The sequence below is a fragment of the Moesziomyces antarcticus genome (genome assembly GCF_000747765.1).
Source record: "Moesziomyces antarcticus DNA, scaffold: scaffold_v10009, strain JCM 10317, whole genome shotgun sequence".
Taxonomy (NCBI): Eukaryota; Fungi; Basidiomycota; class Ustilaginomycetes; order Ustilaginales; family Ustilaginaceae; genus Moesziomyces; species Moesziomyces antarcticus.
This window is the reverse complement of record NW_014639001.1, coordinates 129,735-149,104: the sequence shown is the minus strand read 5'-3', so window position 1 is coordinate 149,104 and position 19,370 is coordinate 129,735. Positions and strand designations below refer to the sequence as shown.

General features: G+C 61.6%; 6 protein-coding genes across 6 annotated transcripts; 3 read left to right on the top strand and 3 right to left on the bottom strand.

The window, feature by feature from the left end:
• Positions 1-221: 221 nt before the first annotated feature.
• PAN0_009c3719 (MFS transporter) lies at positions 222-1,952 on the bottom strand (the record flags this gene model as incomplete). The annotated part of the gene is made up of 1 exon (XM_014800679.1): positions 222-1,952. One exon carries the CDS (start codon positions 1,950-1,952, stop codon positions 222-224), a length of 1,731 nt encoding a protein of 576 aa, XP_014656165.1.
• A 1,293-nt stretch (positions 1,953-3,245) lies between these two features.
• Positions 3,246-4,841, bottom strand: PAN0_009c3718 (sphingosine N-acyltransferase Lag1; the record flags this gene model as incomplete). Its single annotated transcript, XM_014800678.1, has 1 exon — positions 3,246-4,841. The coding sequence occupies one exon, from the start codon at positions 4,839-4,841 to the stop codon at positions 3,246-3,248; it is 1,596 nt and encodes a 531-aa protein (XP_014656164.1).
• A 1,386-nt stretch (positions 4,842-6,227) lies between these two features.
• Positions 6,228-8,284, top strand: PAN0_009d3717 (PAP2 superfamily protein; the record flags this gene model as incomplete). The annotated part of the gene is made up of 2 exons (XM_014800677.1): positions 6,228-8,118; positions 8,193-8,284. 2 exons carry the CDS (start codon positions 6,228-6,230, stop codon positions 8,282-8,284), a joined length of 1,983 nt encoding a protein of 660 aa, XP_014656163.1.
• Positions 8,285-8,373: 89 nt separating this feature from the next.
• Positions 8,374-10,254, bottom strand: PAN0_009c3716 (WD40 repeat-like protein; the record flags this gene model as incomplete). The annotated part of the gene is made up of 1 exon (XM_014800676.1): positions 8,374-10,254. The coding sequence occupies one exon, from the start codon at positions 10,252-10,254 to the stop codon at positions 8,374-8,376; it is 1,881 nt and encodes a 626-aa protein (XP_014656162.1).
• A 493-nt stretch (positions 10,255-10,747) lies between these two features.
• Positions 10,748-12,472, top strand: PAN0_009d3715 (SURF6-domain-containing protein; the record flags this gene model as incomplete). Its single annotated transcript, XM_014800675.1, has 1 exon — positions 10,748-12,472. One exon carries the CDS (start codon positions 10,748-10,750, stop codon positions 12,470-12,472), a length of 1,725 nt encoding a protein of 574 aa, XP_014656161.1.
• Positions 12,473-13,338: 866 nt separating this feature from the next.
• On the top strand, positions 13,339-18,519 carry PAN0_009d3714 (pentafunctional AroM protein; the record flags this gene model as incomplete). Its single annotated transcript, XM_014800674.1, has 1 exon — positions 13,339-18,519. The coding sequence occupies one exon, from the start codon at positions 13,339-13,341 to the stop codon at positions 18,517-18,519; it is 5,181 nt and encodes a 1,726-aa protein (XP_014656160.1).
• Between the last annotated feature and the right edge of the window lie 851 nt (positions 18,520-19,370).

The window sequence follows — 19,370 nt, the reverse complement described above, 5'->3', positions numbered from 1 at the left end:
CTCGCCTGACCGCTGTACCAACGTACAGCTGGATTCACATCAAGATCGGGTTCCGTAGGTCGCTCTGAAACTCAGTCGGATCGGCATGATGCTCTTTCGGCGGTGTGCATAACTGCAATCACCGATCACGAGTCGCCAGGCGTCGTGACAGATTCACTACGTCTCGCCTTTTCACCTTCTCAGATCGAATCGGATACCACAGCAACCACCTTCTGATTGCTCTACAAAGTATACCTGAACTGGGGGCTTCGATCGCCAATGGGTGCCCTTGTCTTTCCCTCATCGACAAGTTTCTGGTACTTTGCCCAGTTACCTTCTCGCCTGCCCTGGTCCCTGGCCCTGTTCTCGCTCCAGCACCACCACACGTTGATCGCCATGAAGATCCACGCGCCGACCAAGCTAGCCAGCACGACCGAGTGGCCCTGCACATACCGCGGGGCCCACTTGGCCTGGTAGATGAACGTCGCAACGAATCCGGCGAGGTTGGCGATCATAAGCTGCAGAGCGTTGACGGTGCCACGCTTGTACAGACCCGACGTGTTGTTGATCGGGATGGACAGAATGCACGGTGCGGTGGGATAGATTCCCAGGGCGATGAGGAATGTCGCACCGTAGCTGACCTTTGCGTTGTCTGTGGCGAGCAGCATGATGTAGCCGATCATGGAGAGCGGGAGGAGTGCGAGGATGAAGGGTCCACGCATGCGGGTTTTGTCGGCGAGGTACGCGATGATGATCACGAGCACCGTTGCAGGGACATAGGGCGGTACGGTCAGCAGCTGAAGCCGCGTCGTGGTGATGGTTGGATAGATACCACGCAGGATGGTGGGTAGGAAGAGGCTGAATGAGTACAGGCAGTTGCAGATAAGCAGGTACGCAATGCCAGTAAACCAGGCCTGCGGCTCCGTTAGGCCGCGGCGAATCTCGCGCCACTCGAACTGCTCTTCCTCGAACACCATTGCTTGTTGGACCGCAGTATCACCTACGGCAACGACTGCGTTGGGCGCAGTGACAGGAGGTAGGTGCTTTTCCGTATCGCCGTTGATCTTGGCAATGGGTGCGACGCTAGCAGCCGCAGCGCGGTTGTTCTGCTGGTCGCGCCCAAGCACCGCAAGCATGAGCTCGCGCTCGTCGTCCTTGAGGAACTTGGACTTCTTGACAGATGAAGGCAGCATGTACCACGCGATGCATGCAAATACGATCGTGATCAAGCCCTCCATGATAAAAATCCAGCGCCATCCTGCGACTCCCCTGGCCGTAGCAGGCTTCAAACTAGCAAACAACCTGTTCTGAACACCCAGACCATCCATCTGGATCAATCCCGTCGCGAGCAAGCCGCCAAAAGCGCCGGAAAGACTTGCGCCCGCATAGAAATACGCAATGCGTACCTGAACCATGTATCTTGGGTAGAGCTGCGAAAGATATAGCGGCATGCCTGGTAGCAAGCCTCCCTCCATTGCGCCAAGCAATAGACGAATGACGCAGAGACCGGCGAAGTTCTGCACCAATCCGAAGAAGACGGTGATGATGCCCCAGCAGAACACGATGAAGGGGAGCCAGAACTTGGCTCCGAGCCTGCGCAGTGCCATGTTGCTTGGGATCTCGGAGGCGATGTAGGTGATGTAGAAGATGGCGAGGGCGATGTTGAACTTGTTGCCGTCGAGCTTGAGATCCGTGGTGAGGCCGGCGACTTTTGCATTGCCGACGTTGCTGCGGTCTACAAAGTTGGCAAGCCACAGCAGGCCGAGGGGTGGAACGGCACGCCAGTCGAGCTTGCGGATGCCCCTGCGCCAGGTGGCGTACTGCTCCGGGTCGGAGGGCAAACCCTTTGCATCGAACTGGATGCTGCCATCGTGCGGGTGGGAGACTATCGAGTCGGTGCGTTCGGCGGCGTAGTTGTGGTCGGTTGTCTCGTACAGCACCTGGTCCACCTTCTCTTTTGAGTCGGACGACATGGTGAGCTCTTCGGCAGGCGATGGGGAGCAGAAGAAAGGGTCGAGGTGTCGAAATGAAGTGTGCTGGTCCAAAGGGAACTGGTGGTCGTGGAAGGGATGTTGCACAAGTCTATCGAGCGAGTCGTAATGGGTTGAGGGCGTCGAAGGGGGAGGGAAGAAGCAGCAGCAAACACAACACATTATTATATATCACCTGCTTGAGCAAGTACGGCGAGGAGGTCGTGAGGTGGAGCCACCACCTGGGCGAAACATGCCTGGGTGGGCGGATGCGAGCTTCTTGGCAGTGTGGGGAAAGCTGGCCACAGGACCACACGAGCAGGCTCGGTTGGGTCTATGCGAGAGGAACGCTTGTCCTCAGCCTCGTGCACGAAGGCACCTTCCGTGGCAAAGGGCCACGATGAGGGGCTACGAAGGGGGACAAGTGCGGGGATAACCCCACAAACCCCACACTCGCGCCACGCACATCCGCTTGGTTGCATCGCCTTTCGCGAGAGTGTGTGCGGGATGCCCCGCATCCGCGCAGTGCGACACCGTGCGGTGTACGGCCAACTGTCAGAGGAAGCCGAGGGGCGGCGGTAATGCAGTGTCGGCCGCGGTGCGGCAGGGCGGCAGGGCGGCGAATTGTGCATAAGCGGTGACGGCGGGTGCGGAGGTGGGCGAACAAGCCGGCGAATACCCCGCACTTTTTTGACGCGCAGAACCCGGGGGCTTTTCGCCACCACAAGCCGCGCCCAACATGACGCTGCATGCTCGCTTGCGCCTCGCGTCCTCGCCTCCAAGCCACGCGCCCCCACTTCCCCCCCACTCTTTACAGTACAACTCACCCCGAGGAGGCCGGCTAAAGCTTTGCGCTCCCAGCAGATGTGGCTGCTCACGGAGCACAACAATTCGCCCTGCAATTCACCGTCGCCCCGGATATCTCGGTCACCACCCGATATCGCGCCCACATCGGGACACATCGGCGTTCTCCGATCGGAAGCAGGGTGGTGTCGATCCAGCCATGGCCGACCTGGTCAGATACCGAAGCGAGGCATGGCAGCGGACCCAGAGTCAAGTTTCGGTCACGCTCGATCGAAACAGCGGCTTTCCTCCCGCATTCAAGCGCGCCTCGAGGCAGCGAAGTATGTCCCTCGGCCAGACCCATCCATGTTAACCTCGCCGCGTCCCTCTCCCACGCTCTCACTGCGGCTAGTTGTCACGCTGCACCTCGTATGCACACTGCTGAACGACTTTGCGGGACTGCGAAAAGACGAGAATGAGATTCGTTATCGGATGTGCATCTATGCGACTTGTCTATTTGCGTTTGGACCTCTTCCGTGTTGAGGATGCGGACGTGGCCACCTTTGCCTTTTCGCGTGTCGCAGAAGCATGGTCGTCCTCCTCCTCGTCCTCGTAGCTGCTTTCCGCATCGGACCTCGAGTCGACTGCTCCTGCCTTGGTGACGACGCGGTAGGCGACTCTGCAGATCATGTAGAACCACATGAGGAGGATGACCTGCAGAGCACACAGCAAGCCGATGAGCGTAAAGTACGCGGTGCGTGTGAAAAAGTCGCCGGTGAGATAGTTGGTGGGTCGGAACGACATGACTTTGAGCGTGTCGTGGATGCACGACCACACGACGCGCATGTAGAGCACATGCCTCGTGACGAGCCACGAGACCATGAACAGTCCAAACGCGATATCGCACGTGGTCTGCCACCCGGCGTACTTGAGCATCTTGGCAATGTTGAGTGCAATGTCGCTGGGATCCATGAGGCAGAGGATGGCGTTACCGACGCGGTGGTAGCTGCACACGTACGAGCCCGCAATCAGCGCAATCGTGATGACGTGGTGCGAAAACATCTGCCAGTGGTCGGATCGGCGCGCCTCGACGTGCAGCACAAAGAGCTGCTGGATGTAGAACGCGCACGAGCCAAGGTAGTAGAGCTTGAAGAGTGGCTCGAGACGAAATTGCGGATAGTTGGTCCAGTACTCGATGGTGTTGAGCGGCCAGTACGACTCGCGCGAGGCAATGTACAGACCCAGACTCCACGAGCAGGTGTAGTAGACCAGGCTGAAGCCCTGCTCGGCAAAGCGGAGCACCTCCTTCTCGCGAATGCGCAGTGACTTTGCATGCTCCGCAACTGCCTCGGCCGACTGGCTTGCCGACTTGCGCAGCTTCTTCGGATGCGGCACCGCCACTTCACCGAGCGGCAGAAGGAGGTACTTCATGAGAAGCGCGCGTGCGAGCGTGAAGAGGAGCACGAGCGTGGCGACAAAGAGGGCGTCGTTGGAGCCACGTTCGTACAGGTAGCCGGGAACGCCGTAGAGCAGCGCCCACGGGGCCGAGCGTGCAGAGGCGTTGCCGCTGATGCGGTGTGCCTGATGCTTGAGTGCGGCGATGGGCGAAGAGGCCGCGTCGGGCACGGGATACGAGAGGCCGAGGCAGGCACGCGTAAAGTTGTGAAGCGCGGTGAGAGGGTGTCCAAAGCCGCGCGCATCGCTGCGGAAGGGACCGAGACTCGCCTCGCCACCGACGATGTTGGAGGCGAGGTCGGACCAGAGGTGGTGACCGCCCTTTTCGGAAGCGTTGGGCAGATCTGTGGCAAACTGGGCGAGCGAAGGCAGCCTGAGCCACGATGGGATGATGGAGTTGAGCGAGTGTGGCAGATGGAGATGCGAAGAGAGGTGGGCGAGCGAGAGCGACGATGGGGATGAGAGGGTGTGCATGACGAGCAGCGCCACGACGCCGGTCATGGTGTAGTGGATCTGTGTCGAGAGCGACTCTTCGGCTGCTCTGCGTGTGGCGGACCATTCTCTGGAGCGAGATGATCTGGATTTGAGGTCTTTTGAGGGCTTGTAGGAGGCTGCTGGCGCAGAAGGGCGCGAGCGCGCTGATGATTTGGGCATGTTGGAGCCTGACCTCGAGCAAGAGCTAGAGAGCGTGTATGAGTGAATGCGTGAGAGGGTACGAGTGTGAGCGTGATGGTGGTTGTGTCCAAGCAAGGCTGCCAAAGTGAAAATTGCGCTGAGCGAGTGTTGGATATGAAGTCGAGCGCGCTGCTTTGCAACGAGGGTGGGCTTGGCCTGAGACGCCTGGACTGGCTCGATCGAGGGTATGAAATGGAGACGAGCAGGCACGGGTGGCTTGGGTCGAGCTAGCGTATCGCGAGTTGACCAGGCGGGGCAGATTGCCGCTCGTTGAGGGCCAAGGAGTGCGCGGTGGCAGCAGGCGATCGAGACCGCGCGCGATAGAGACAAGGGCGGTGACGGCAGTGATGGTGATGGTGACTAAAGTGACGACGGTGGCGACCGAGGCATGAGCTTGCCAGCCGAGGACGGAGCACAGACGCAGGGGGAATCCGAGAGCATAAGAACGTGGGCCTCCTGTCAGCGTACAACACGAACGAAGCTAGCGCTGCCTTCTCACTGCTGGCGGATCTTCTGAAATCTGAGCCTTTTGGTTCGAGAAGACTTGGACTTGGCCGCTGCAGTTGGAGCTTTGCCGTCACGCCAACGCGTCTCTTCTGCTGCCGCTCACCCGCTCGGGCTGAGAAAAAGGTGACAAAAAAGGAGTTGTACCGCACGAGCCGGCTCAGGGAAAATTCGCGATTTTAGAGCTGCGTGTCCAAACTCAGATTTCAGATGGGTTGGCCGAGCCAGCGAGCAAGCCAGCGAGCGAGCGGGTCAGCCGCAACGCACGTCCCCGCCTCCTAGCTTGCCTAGCCTACTTTTGCCTGCAGCGCTCGCTGGTCGTGTGCCGCCGAGCCCCAACAATTTTCGGTGAGCGAGCGTGCGTGCATGCAGCTGCCACCCCGCGCGTGCAGCTCATATTTGCACACGCATGGCTGCCGGATAAGTTGGGCGATTCGCGCTGCGTTGCTCTGCCACCGGCCACACGCGTGACGCCGTCGCGGGCTGGGATCAAATCTTCCGATCCGTCTCGGTGGAGATCGACGTTGATCGCCGATCCGTTCCTGAACGGAGTCTGGTTCGGTTCGGCCTTTTGCTCTCCGCCTCGACTCCTCGCAATCACGAGCAACAGAGAGACAGGCACTCGACAGTCGGGCCGCCTCTCCTTGCACGCTCTCTCTCTCCTTGCTGCACGTCGTGCTGCAGCTTACAATTCAAACACACTCTCCGGCACCCGGAAGCTTGAACTCGTCCTTGGTTCCGACCATCGTCAACGTCAAACCTTCAACCTCCATCCTCCCTTGCTGCAAGTACAGACAGCATCGACATGCTGTAGGCTCCTCCACCTACCTTCGTCTGTCCCCACTCACACCATCAGCCAACATGCCGCATTCCTCTTCCACTCTGCAGCAACGGCGTGCGCCCGCCGTGCGCGAGGCCTCCACCTCGAGCATCGACGAGGATCGCAAGATTTCCGGCAGCTGGATCAACGGCTCTAGCTCCACTGCACCCTCGCGTCCGGACCTCACTGTCAACACCAACACCGCCAATGCCGGGCAAGTCGCCGCCGACCCGGACAAGAAGGGCAAGCGCGGCCACGTACAGAAGCACGAGAAGATCGAACGCATCGGTCTGCTGCGCGGCTCGTCGTACGTCAAGTCCACAGACAAGGACTCGGTAGCCCAGCACGAGCTCACCACCTCCATCGGACTCCAGGACGAGGCCGTGTACGACGCCTACCTCCCGCGCCCGATCGCCTTTCTGCGCCGCATCATCGTCGCCGTGCTTCGCAAGGAGGCGCCGCTGCACGAGCGCCACCAGCGCTGGATTCGTCGGCCCTGGCTCGACCGCTACTTTGTCAACACCTCGCTGCTCGGCACCCACTCCTTCTTCCTCGTGTTCCTGCCCATGATCTTCTGGCTCGGCAGTCCGCGCTTCGGACGCGGCCTCATCAACGTGCTGGCGTTTGGCGTCTACCTTTCGTCGGCCATCAAGGACCTCTTCTGCGTGCCGCGCCCCTACTCGCCGCCCGTCACGCGCCTCACCGTGGGCACCCACCATCTCGAGTACGGCTTTCCCTCGACCCACTCCACCAACAGCGTCAGCATCGCGCTCTACATCTATCTATGGGTGCGACGCATGCGTGAACATGCCGTCGGCAACGTCGATGCGTCGGGGATCTTCGACTCGTGGCTGTGGGAGGCAGGGCTGCTCTTCTACGCCACAAGCGTCGTGTATGGCAGGATCTATGCCGGCATGCACTCGGTGATCGACTGTGTCGCCGGCTCGGCCCTCGGCGCAGCCATCACCGCTGTGCAGTGGCGCTTCTTCGACCCCATTGAAGACTTTATCCGCACGGGAAACTGGTGGGTTCCCGCGGTGATCGTGCCCGCAGGCCTGCTCATGGTGTCGGTGCATCCGCAGCCCGTCGACGACTGCCCGTGCTTCGAAGATGCGATTGCGTTCGTCTCGGTCGCCATGGGTGTGGCGTTGGCGAGATGGTCCGGCATCCGCTATGGGATTGTGCTTGCTACCGACCCACTCGTGCATGCCTTTTCGAGCGCGGCGGCGTCGTTTGCCGAGGCAGGCACGGACGCGGTGCAGGCAGCAGCCGAAGTGGTGCCGCTCATCCAGTTCCCTGCAGCCGGTGCGGCGGAGAAGTGGATCAAGAGCGCACTCGTCATGGTGTTTGGGCTGGTCAACGTGCTGCTGCTGCGCGTCATTGTCAAGACGGCATGCAAGGTGATCTTGCCCCCGACATTCCGTCTTGTCGATCAGCTGGTGGGCTTCAGTCTGCCTAGGAGACACTACACGCCTGCGAGCGACTACAATAAGATCCCTCTGGCGGACCTGAGTGCGGTGCCGTCGGTGATCGATTTGCCGTCGCAGATCATCGTCACGGACGAGAGCGGCAAGCAGCAGACGATTCAGTCGCCTCTGGGATCGCCCGTGCCCAGTCGACGCGGCAGTGCCGACGTGCGTGGATCGATAGGCAGTGCACTTACGCCTTTGGCGGCTGCATCGCCCGTGTTGGCCCGCTCGCCTGTGGTGTCGCCCGTACCGTCGAGAACGCCGAGTCCGAACCCGATCGAGATGCGAAGGACACTGCAGAAACGCAAGATCCAGTTCAGCATCGGCGGCCCCAGCGACGACCACGACGACAGGCAGGAAACACTTTCACCGCCGGTCGACAAATCTGCCAAATCGCCGGTTGCGGCCACACCTGCTCCAACCGCTGCCAAGGATGCCGAAGTCAAGCACTACGATGCCGATGGTAAGCCCCCGCTCGCTGAGCCCTTCCTTACTTCTATCGCAACACCCACTGACACCTCTTGCTTTTCTCGACAGTGCTGACCAAGGTGATTGTGTACACCAACATTGGGCTCTTTTCAGCCGGGCTCATACCTGCGTTCTTCGAAAGGCTTGGTCTCAACCCCTGAGCCCTCTTGCACATGCTGTACGCTAATTGGACTCATGTCGAAACAGTTGGGCTATTCTGTGGACTCTATTCGCGCGCAGTGTGGTGGAATCAATGGCGCCAAATCTTGACCACCTTGTCGCGGCCGCCACTGGCGACTTTATCGGCGACAAAGTCGACGCAGTACACCTCGTCGGTATGGCCCGGCAGGTCCTTTCGGATCTTGAACGTTTTGATCGGATCCCAGAGTTTGAGCGTCGAGTCTTTGGAAGCCGAAACGAGCAGACGCGAATCGGACGACCAGGCCAGGCGATACACCGACGCCACATGTCCTCGCAGTGTCGCAATGAACTTTCCCGTGGCGGCGTCCCAAAGCTTGACGCTATTGTCGAACGAGGCCGAGGCGATTTTCTTTCCGTCGGGCGAAAAGGCGACGTGGTTGACCGTCTTTTGGTGGCCCGTCAGACGCGCCACTGGCTTCTTGGGTGTTGCTGCCGACCCACCGATCTGTGCAGGCCAAAGGAAGAGCGTATGGTCATCCGAACCAGTGATGATCGTCTCGGCATTGCTGCCACCCCCCGTGGCCTCTTTGAACCGCTTGAGCGCCGAAGCTTTCGCGTCTTCGTCCGACGGCTGCACATACGATGGCGTCGTCGACCCAGCACCGGTGGCTCGACCCGTGTGGTCGAACGGCCCCGTGCGCAGCACAAAGTCGGTGGAGAGCGCAATGGTGTTGACCCAGTGCGCATGCTCACTCAGGCTGCGAATGAGTTTCCCCCCATCCGCCGACCAAACCTTGACGGTGCGGTCGGAAGAAGCGGTGTAGAGCGCACCTTCGCCACCCCAGCGCACGCAGTTGACCGACGCAGTGTGGCCGCCCAGCACGTACTCGCATCGATGCAGCGTCGGGTTCCACACGCGCACCGTGCCGTCCTTGGACGAAGACGCCAGACGCGGGTTGGTCGGGTTCACGTGGATCGGCTCCCACGAGAGCGAGGTGACCCACTTTGTGTGGCCGCGCAACGGCTTTCCCTGCGGCGCGGCGTTCTTGGCTGCGCGACGCTGCTTGACACCCATCTTGGCCGGCTTTGCCTCGTCGGCGTCATCGACCTGCTCCTGCTGCTGTTGAGCCTCCCATTCTGCATCGACCTGCTGGGTGGAGCGCGAAAGCCAGCCCTTGCGGCCGGTGAAGGAGGCATCGAGCGCCTCCCAAATCCACACCTCGCCATCCATGCCTCCAGTGGCGAGCTTGCGTTCGCGGCCCTCCCACTCGGCACAGAGCACCCAGTTGGAGTGTCCGACGAGCGTGTGCATGGGCGTCTCGGTGTCCAGATCCCACAGCCGCGCGGTCTTGTCGCCGGCGCCCGTGGCGAGCAGCGAGCCGGTGGGCGAGAAGGTGCTGCAGAGGATGGGCGACGCATGACCGCTCATGGTGCTCGAGCACCGACTCACCGGTCGCACCTTGAACACCGCCTGCGGCTCGAACACGACGGTGAGCGTGTCTTCCTGGCTCAGGCCGAGCTTCTTGGCCGCCTGTGCGCCAAGCACGTCGTCGGTGATGGAGGTGTTGATGGGGATGCGTGCGTTGCTCTTGACCAGCTCTGGCTTCTCATCTGCCTGTACGGTGGCGTTGGCAGCAAGCTGCTCGAGGTCCACGTGGAAGGCGTAGGGGAGGTCGTCATCGTCGTCGTCGTCGTCGTCCGAGCTGGCGTCCGGGTCGTCGACGGAGCGCTTCTTGGGTCCCTGTGCCTGCTTGAGCTGGCGTCGCAGCTGGTTGATGATGGCCTGGAGTTCCTTCTGGCCAGTCGAGGCGGGAAGGTTGATGGTGGGGCCGAGGAGGCTGCCGTCCTGGCCGGACTGGAACTGGATGACGAGCGTCTCTGTGGACGGGCCGAGCTGGCCCTGCGCCTGGAGGAGGGCAGCCTCGCGTGCGGCCTTCTCGCCGGCGAGACGCTGCCTCTTGGCCGATCTCTGCGGGATCTGTGTGGCCATGTTAGAGGTGAGAGCTCGGTGAGGATGGTGGGGGAAAAAGGCAAAGCGAGCAGCGTAGAGAGCTGTGCAACTGTGCGGCACTTTTTTCCAACTTTTTCGGGCGCAGCAGCAGCGGTGTGGAGAAAGAGCGGAAGAAGCTGTGAAACTTTCTTCGCACCGAAGTGCCCTTCAGGGTCCAGATCGGCAAAAGTCGCCCTCCCGATCCATTCGCTTGGCTGCTGCTGCAGGTTCCAGATTTTTTTTTTTCTTCTGCGGCTGCAGCCCTGGCTTGGAGAGAGGGAGAAGACGAAATTTTTGGAAAATTGCTCGGTCGACCCTTTTTCTCGCGCTTCGCTCCTTCAGTCAGCCGGGCCAAAGAGCTGCTGCTGCTGCCGCCATCGTTGGGCCTTGTCGCAGAGCCACTCTGCTTTCCATCACCTCCCTTCTAGCTGCGGCATCACAAAGGACCACTACGGAAGCATCTAGTACCACCAAAATAGCTCTTGGATTCACCATGTCGCCGGCCAAAGTGTCGACCGCCACGGCGACACCCTCCAAGCTCGTCAACGGCACACCCAAGTCCGCCAAGAAGGCCAGCGCCAAGGCGTCTCCATCCAAGTCCGCCGCCTCGTCTTCCTCGGCCGCTGCCACCGTCAATGGCAGCTCGGCATCGGCATCGACCTCCTCGGCAGCGGCGTCCACATCGACAGCGGCGCAAGAGAAGCCGACGGGCAAGTACTACGACTCGCTCAGCAAGCACAACACCGCCTTCACCTCGCTGCTCCACCTCATCCCGCCCCAATTCTACCTCACGCGCGACGACGACGATCTGGCGGAGGATGTGTCGTCAAAGTACATGAAGAACAAGCGCAAGAAGGCCAAGTCCGAGATCGAGGCCAAGGAGCGCAAGGACAAGCTGCGCGAGGCAAAGAAGCAGCGTCTCGACCCGGACAACTTTGCCACCGTCACCGACATCCAGGCAGAGCGAGCGGCTGCTAAGGCTGCTCGTCAGGCGGCTGAGGCCGACTCGGACCTCGAAGTGGATGCCGAGGGCATGGTCTCGGACGACGACGAGGAAGACGATGATGATGATGATGATGACGACACAAGAGGCGGAGGTGCTGCTGGCGATACGGACGACGAGATGCAAGATTCGGATGTCGAGGATCTACCTTCGAAGCCAGCCGCTGCTGCTGCTGCTGCCGACCCAACCGCTGCGGCGGCATCCAAGCCCATCCAGACCGAGGGCGAGCGCAAGGCGTCGATCGATGCGCTGCGCGCCAAGTTGCATGCCAAGATTGCTGGCCTGCAGCGCAAGCGCGGCGGCCTGCTTGCCGACGCCGAAGAGGGATCCGAGGACGGCAGCAGCGTGATCAGCTCCAAGGACGAGCTGCTCGAGGAGCGTCGCAGGCAACGCTTCGACGCACGCGAGCGCAAGAAGCAGGAGAAGAAGGAGGCCAAGGCGGCAGCCAAGCAGGCGGCCAAGGCCAAGAAGGCTGCCAACGCCAACGGCGCCGCTGCCAACGGCACCAAGTCGGGCAGCACGTTCAACGTGGCCACCAAGGCGCCAGCGCTGCTTGTGGCCGAGCCAGGCTACGGCGACAAGAACAAGCGCGCTGCTGGCTCGGGTGCCGCCGACATTGACGTCAACGGCAACTCGCTCAACTTTTCCTCGCTCAACTTCAAGCCGGTGGGAGCGGCGGGTGCGGCGCTTCCGGACGAGGCTGGTGCGGGCGGCAAGAAGAACAAGCTTGCGCTGCCGTCGGATCCCAAGGCGGCGCTGCAGATGCTCGAGCACCGCAAGAAGCAGGACGAGGCGCGCCGGGCGAAGCTGGCGGAGAAGCTGGGCGATGCGCCCGAGGCGCTGTCAGCCAAGGTTTCGGAGCTGGACGAGCAGAAGCAGTGGGACAAGGTGCTGGCGTCGGCGACGGGCGTCAAGATCCGCGACGACGAGAAGCTGCTCAAGAAGGCGGCCAAGCGCAAGGACAAGCAGAAGGAAAAGTCGAGCAAGGCGTGGAACGAGCGTGCGCAGGCCGAGCAGAAGCAGCAGGCGGACCGCCAGAAGAAGCGCCAGGACAACATCGCCGCACGCAAGGCCGCCAAGGGCGGCAAGGGCGGCAGCAAGAAGGGCTCCTCCTCGACGCTCTCGGCCAGCAAGACGCCCAAGGGCAAGCGTCCGTCGTTTGGCAAGGCGCGTCCGGGCTTCGAGGGCAAGAAGATCGGCAGGTCGAGCAAGTAGATGAAGGCCACATGTACACCGCATCTCCGCATATTGCAATGCAGCGATTCATCATCGGTCCATTCATCATCGGTCCATTCATCATCGGTTGAGCTCGCAGCGTGTGCATTTTCTCGCGCGATAAGAAGATGCCAGCCGTGGTTGCAATTTTTTGGGTGGGGCCTTCGCCCTGCATGAAATTGAGGGCAGATGCAGCTCTCACACAGCCAGCCGATATTTCGAGTCACTTTTTTCCCAGCCGCAACTGCACCAGCCAATGCGGCTTGGGCAATTGCACTGGCGAGCCTCGTGTAGCCTCAACCGCTTCGCTTCGATCGACTTTCGAGCATGACAGTTGTGTGCCGTTGATCAAAGCATAACGTCGGTACCTGGGCTTGGCAAATCTTATCCTCACTTTGTCCAGGTCGAGAGAGGTGAGAGCAAGGCGATTTTTCATGGCCAAATTGGCTACAGCCCATGGTGATGCGAAATAGGCACAGTGCGGCTGCAGTGGGTGCAATGCAGATGCAGTGGCTCCACCGTGGCTGCCGCCTGGCTTCATTTGGGCACGAGTCAGGCAGAGCAGGCAGAGCGGGAGTCAAGTGAAATGGCGCGTGACTGACTTTTGAATCTTCTTGGCCGGTGCTCGCCTAGTCGGTCTCGCACTCTCTTTTGTCCTCCCTCCCTCTCCACCACATCCATCGTCGCTGCCGCGGCCTACGAAGCCATCTGCTTTGCATTCAACACTCCTACCGCTTCGTAGATCCAGCTTGCATCCTCACCACATCCGCAAAGGCACTCCAAAAAGCACACCTCGAGCCGAACTCGTCCAAACTTGGCCTTTCACCTCCTCGTTTCGCCAGCTCTTTGCTGCGTCCTTCCTCACAATGGCTTCGGCTCAGTCGGCTGCCTCGCAGCCAGCGCAGCCAGCGCAGCCAGCGCAGCCCGTGCTCAGGACAAAAACGCCCTCCTACCACGCCCCGCCATCCACCGACAAACTCTCGGGCGCCACCATCCACACCCTCCGCTGCCTCGACACCCCCATCCATCTCGGCTACCACCTCATCCCGCACATCGCAAAGACCCTCCTCGCCACCCTCCCCTCCTCCACCTACGTCCTCATCACCGACCAAAACCTCGAGTCCAGATGCAGCGTCACCACCGCCTTCCGCAGAGAGTTCGAAAAGGCCGCCGACGCCCTCAACTCCGCCCACACCTGGAGGCTCCTCACCAAGGTCATCCCTCCCGGAGAGGGCTCCAAATCGCGTCAAGGTAAGAACGAAATCGAGGACTGGATGCTCGAGAACCGCGTCACCCGCGACGCCGTCGTCCTCGCCCTCGGCGGCGGTGTGATTGGCGACCTCGTCGGCTTCGTCGCAGCCACCTTCATGCGCGGCCTCAAGTTCGTTCAGATCCCCACCACCCTCCTCGCCATGGTCGACTCGGCCGTCGGCGGCAAGACCGCCATCGACCATCCGCTCGGAAAGAACCTCATCGGCAGCTTCCACCAGCCCAACTACGTCTTCATCGACGCAGCCTGGCTCAAGACCCTCCCACCCCGCGAGTTCAGCAACGGCATGGCCGAAGTGGTCAAGACTGCCGCCATCTGGGACCCCATCGACTTTGCCAAGCTCGAGTCCAGCGCTCCCGCCATCCGCTCCGCCGTCCTTGGACCCTTCGCCGCCGACGCCCCGCTCGACCAGGGCAGGACCCTCGACACGCGCACCGAATCCCAGTCGCTCTTGCTCGACGTCATCCGCGGCTCCGTCGGCGTCAAGGCGCACATCGTCACCATCGACGAAAAGGAGACCGGCCTCCGCAACCTCGTCAACTTTGGCCACACCATCGGTCACGCCATCGAGGCCGTCCTCACCCCCGAGATGCTCCACGGCGAGTGCGTCTCCATCGGCATGATCCTCGAGGCAGAGGTTGCGCGCTACATGCACGGCCTCAGCCAGGTCGCCATCGGTCGCCTCACCCGCTGCCTCAAGGAGTACGACCTGCCTGTCTCGCTCTCCGACTCCCGCGTCACCCGCCTCCCCAAGTCGCTCAACGTCACTGTCGACCGCCTCCTCGACATCATGAAGGTCGACAAGAAGAACTCGGGCTCCAACAAGAAGATCGTCCTCCTCAGCTCCATCGGCGACACTGTCGAGGACATGGCATCCACCGTCAGCGACGACATCATTCGCCGCGTCCTCTCCCTCGGTGCCACCGTCACGCCCATCCTCGAGCAGCCCAACAACGCCAAGGTCACCCTCTCCACTCCAGGCTCCAAATCCATCTCCAACCGTGCGCTCGTCCTCGCTGCTCTTGCCGGTAACACCTGCAGACTCCGCAACATGCTCCACTCGGACGACACCCAGGTCATGATGGCCGGTCTCACGGACCTGCACGCCGCGCGCTTCGAGTTCGAGGACGGAGGAGAGACCATCGTCGTACACGGCAACAACGGCGATCTCCGTCGCCCCGCCAACAACAAGCATATCTACCTCCAGAACGCAGGTACCGCTGCGCGCTTCATGGCCACCGTCGTCACCCTCGTCGGAAACGACGGCACCCAGGATCCCGTCGTCATCACCGGCAACAAGCGCATGAAGGAGCGCCCCATCGGTGCCCTCGTCGACGCCCTTCGATCCAACGGCACCTCGATCGACTACCTCGAGGGTCAAGGCTGTCTGCCTCTCGCCGTCAAGGGAACCGCCAGCGGCTTCAAGGGCGGCAAGATCCAGCTCTCGGCCACCATCTCGTCCCAGTACGTCTCCTCCATCCTCCTCTGCGCGCCTTACGCTGCCGAAGAGGTCCTGCTCGAGCTCGTCGGCGGTCAGGTCATCTCGCAGCTCTACATCGACATGACCATCGCCATGATGGCCACTTTCGGCATCAAGGTCGAGCGCCTCGCAGATCCTGCCACCGGCCGCCTCTCCAACACCTACCGCATCCCCAAGGGTCGCTACGTCTCGCCCGCCGTCTACGACATCGAAAGTGACGCCAGCAGTGCCACCTACCCGCTTGCCATCGCCGCCATCACGGGTACCGAGTGCACCGTCCCAAACATCGGTTCCGCCTCCCTTCAGGGTGACGCCCGCTTCGCCAAGGACGTGCTCGAGCCCATGGGCTGCACCGTCGTCCAGACCGCCACGTCGACCACTGTCGTTGGCCCCAAGCTCGGCAACCTGCGTCAGATCGGCCTGGTCGACATGGAGCCTATGACCGACGCCTTCCTCACCGCCTCGGTCCTCCTCGCCGTCGCTGCCCAGCCGCCGGCGAACGGCTCCACCTCGACTGCTCGCCCGTCCACGCGCATCACCGGCATCGCAAACCAGCGCGTCAAGGAGTGCAACCGTATCCGTGCCATGATGGACGAGCTCGCCAAATTCGGCGTCGACACCACGGAGCACGAGGATGGCCTCGAGATCTTTGGCATCGACTATCGTCAGCTCCACCCCGACGTTCGTGTCCACTGCTACGACGACCATCGCGTCGCCATGGCCTTCTCCGTGCTCGCCAGCTTGGCCCCAGGTGCCATTCTCGAAGAGAAGCGCTGTGTCGAGAAGACCTGGCCCAACTGGTGGGACGACCTCGAGCGCAAGCTTGGCATCCGTGCCCATGGCGTCGATCCCGAGTGCTCGCCCAGCCTCTGCATCTCGCCTTCGCATTTCAGCAAGGCGAGTGTGGCCAAGCCAAGCGCCAACGGCAAGCAGCCTGCCTCGCTCGCCGAGCTTGCCGGCGGCCGCACGCTCCTCCCGCGCAAATACAGCAAAGATGCTACGATCATTTGCATCGGCATGCGCGCTTCAGGCAAGACTTTCCTCGGCGCAATCGGCGCTGCTGCGCTTGGACGAACCTTCCTCGACGCCGATGTCGTCTTCAACGAGAAGCTAGGTGTCAAGGATGGCCTCGGCGACTATGTCAAGCAGCACGGCTGGCCCGCCTTCCGTCAGAAAGAGCTCGAGGTGCTCGAGGAGTTGATGCACCGCCATCCTACCGGCGCGCTTATTTCGCTCGGTGGTGGCGTCGTCGAGACCGAGGCGTGCCGCAACATCTTGGCCGACTACGCCAAGAGCCGAGGCCCCGTGGTGTACATTGTGCGAGACACGGATGCCATCGTCAACTTCCTCTCCACCAGCGATCGCCCTGCTTACGGCGAGCCCATCATGGACGTCTTCCGTCGTCGCGACCCCTGGTTCCGCGAGTGCTCGTCCTTTGAGCTCGTCTCGTACTCGGAAGGCGAGTTGCTGGCCGTCCAGCCGTCCGCCATCAACGTGCCCGACCCGTCCTTCACGATCCAGAAGCGTTTCGGCCTCGAGTCCGAGGTGGCGCGCTTCTTCAAGTTCGTCACTGGACAGGACACGAACCAGGTTAACGATCTGGTCGTTGACAGCCGCAACGCCGGCCGTCGCACCTACTTCCTCAGCCTCACCTTCCCCGATGTCGTGCCCAAGCTCGAATTGATCAGGAGTATGGAGTCGGGTGCTGATGCGCTCGAGTTCCGCGCCGACCTGCTCAATGCCTCTGGCGAGCCTGTCACCTCGCCTCAGCTGCCTGATGTCGAGTACGTCAAGAGCCAGCTTGCAGCCCTGCGACACCGCACATCGCTGCCGATCGTCTTCACCGTGCGCACGCACTCGCAGGGCGGTATGTTCCCCGACGGCTACCAGAAGGAGTACTTTGAGCTCATCAGCGTTGCCCTTCGCCACTGCTGCGAGTATGTCGACCTCGAGCTCGGCTGGGACGATGATGCGCTGGCGGCTGTCGTGGCCGCCAAGGGCTCCAGCCAGATCATCGGCTCGTTCCACGACTGGAGCGGCAAGCTCGACTGGGAGAGCGACGCCACGGCCAAGATCTACGAGCGTGCCTGCCGCTTCGGCGACATTGCCAAGATCATCGGCAAGGCCAACACGATGGACGACAACTACAGCCTTGAGCGCTTCCGCACCAAGGTATCGGCGTCAGCCACCAAGCCGCTGCTTGCGGTCAACATGGGTGCGGCGGGCCAGTTCAGCAGGATCGTCAACCCAGTCTTCACGCCCATCACGCACGAGGCCATGCCTTTCAAGGCGGCTCCGGGCCAGCTCTCGTTCCGTGAAGTGCAGAACGCTCTGACGCTGATCGGCAAGACCGAGCCGCAGCAGTTTGCGCTCTTCGGCAACCCCATCGGCCACAGTCTGAGCCCGCTGCTGCACAACACCGGGTTTGCAGCGCTCGGCCTGCCGCACCACTACCAGCTGCTTCAGACGCGCGAGGTCGGAGAGACGCTGGACGCCTTCGTGCACGCTCCCAACTTTGGCGGCGCCAGCGTTACCATCCCGCACAAGATCGCCATCATTCGGCTGCTCGACCGCGTGACGGACGAGGCCAAGGCGATCGGCGCGGTCAACACGGTGATCCCCGTGCGCGACGCCATGGGCAACGTCACGTCGCTGGTGGGTGACAACACGGACTGGATCGCGATCGAGACGCTTGCGAGGCGCTCGCTGCGCACCGTGCACCTGGCCAACCCCAAGCTGACGGGCCTGGTGATTGGTGCCGGTGGCTCTGCGCGTGCTGCGATCTTTGCGCTGTACCGCCTTGGTGTCAAGCGCATCCTGCTCTACAACCGCACGTATGCCAACGCCGAGTCGCTGGTTAGGGTCCTGCCCGTCGAATGGAACGTCGAGGTGCTGTCGTCGCTCGACGAGATTGCAGCCCTGGCGCCCGAGGAGGCGCCTAGCGTCGTCGTGTCCAACATCCCTGCCGAGGGTACGACGCTCGACAGCTCTGCCAAGGGGCTGATCTACCTGCCGCCGTCCATCCTGCGCAATCCGGCGGGCGGCGTGGCGATCGACATGAGCTACAAGCCGTACTCGACGAGCCTGCTTCAGCTTGCGCAGCAGGTCAACACGCAGACCGAGCTTGCGATCGGCACGAATACGACCAAGGCGCCCAGCAGGAAGCTCTGGTCCACGTGCCCCGGTATCACGATCCTGCTCGAGCAGGGATGCCACCAGTTCAAGCGCTGGACCGGCCGCGAGGCGCCCAGGGCGCAGATTGAGCATGCCGCCTGGGAGGAGTACCTCCAGCGCTAGGGCGTGTCGTACAGCGCGTGTGCGAGCCAAAAGCCGGTAGTACTCGCAGATGCAATTGAATGTGTTGTCCAGCATCGAAGCTGTTCAGCGTGTGGGTACCGAGCGTCGGAAGAAGTACAAATCTGTGTGACTCCCTGAGTCGTCGAGCGAGCTAGTTTGGGGGTGCGTAGCGAGTCCATCGGCGGACCCATGGACCAGTGCTGCTCCGACTCGACCGCTCGAATGGTCCTCACTACGCACGTTGAGTTCATTCGGTGACCCGAGCCTGTCGCAGCGTGTGGGTAGCAAGCGTCGGGAAAGTTGAAATCTGTGTGACTTTTTGAGGTGTCGATTCGCCCCGAGCGAGCTAGTCTATGGGTGCGTATCGAATCCATCGGCGGGTGCTCTGAGTCGACCGCTCGAATCGTCCTCACTGCGCATGTTGAATTCATTCGGTGAGCCGAGCCTTTCGCATCGTGTGGGTAGCAAGCGTCGGAAGAAGTGAAATCTGTGTGGATGGATGAGGTTCTCCGTGAGGACCCAGCAGCAACAATGGAGGCGCGCAACGAGGACCGGGCCATGGCGTCTCAAAACGACCGACTACCCTTCGCAATGCTACGGCCGTGGGGAAACCGGCCATATCCGGGCCATCTGCGGGAAGATCAAGTGCTGCGGATGTGACTGATTCGAACAGACGTGTGATGTCGCATCGCCAGACAGCGCACCGACGAACGAAAGTCGCACGACTGCCAATCCTCACAGAGCCTGTCTGGGGGGGTGGGGGGGGGGGACGGTTAGAGTGTCACACCGAGGCTGTGCGGGACCTTCGGTAGACTCAAGAAGAGGGTCGCTGAGGTGCTGCGTGTACGGCC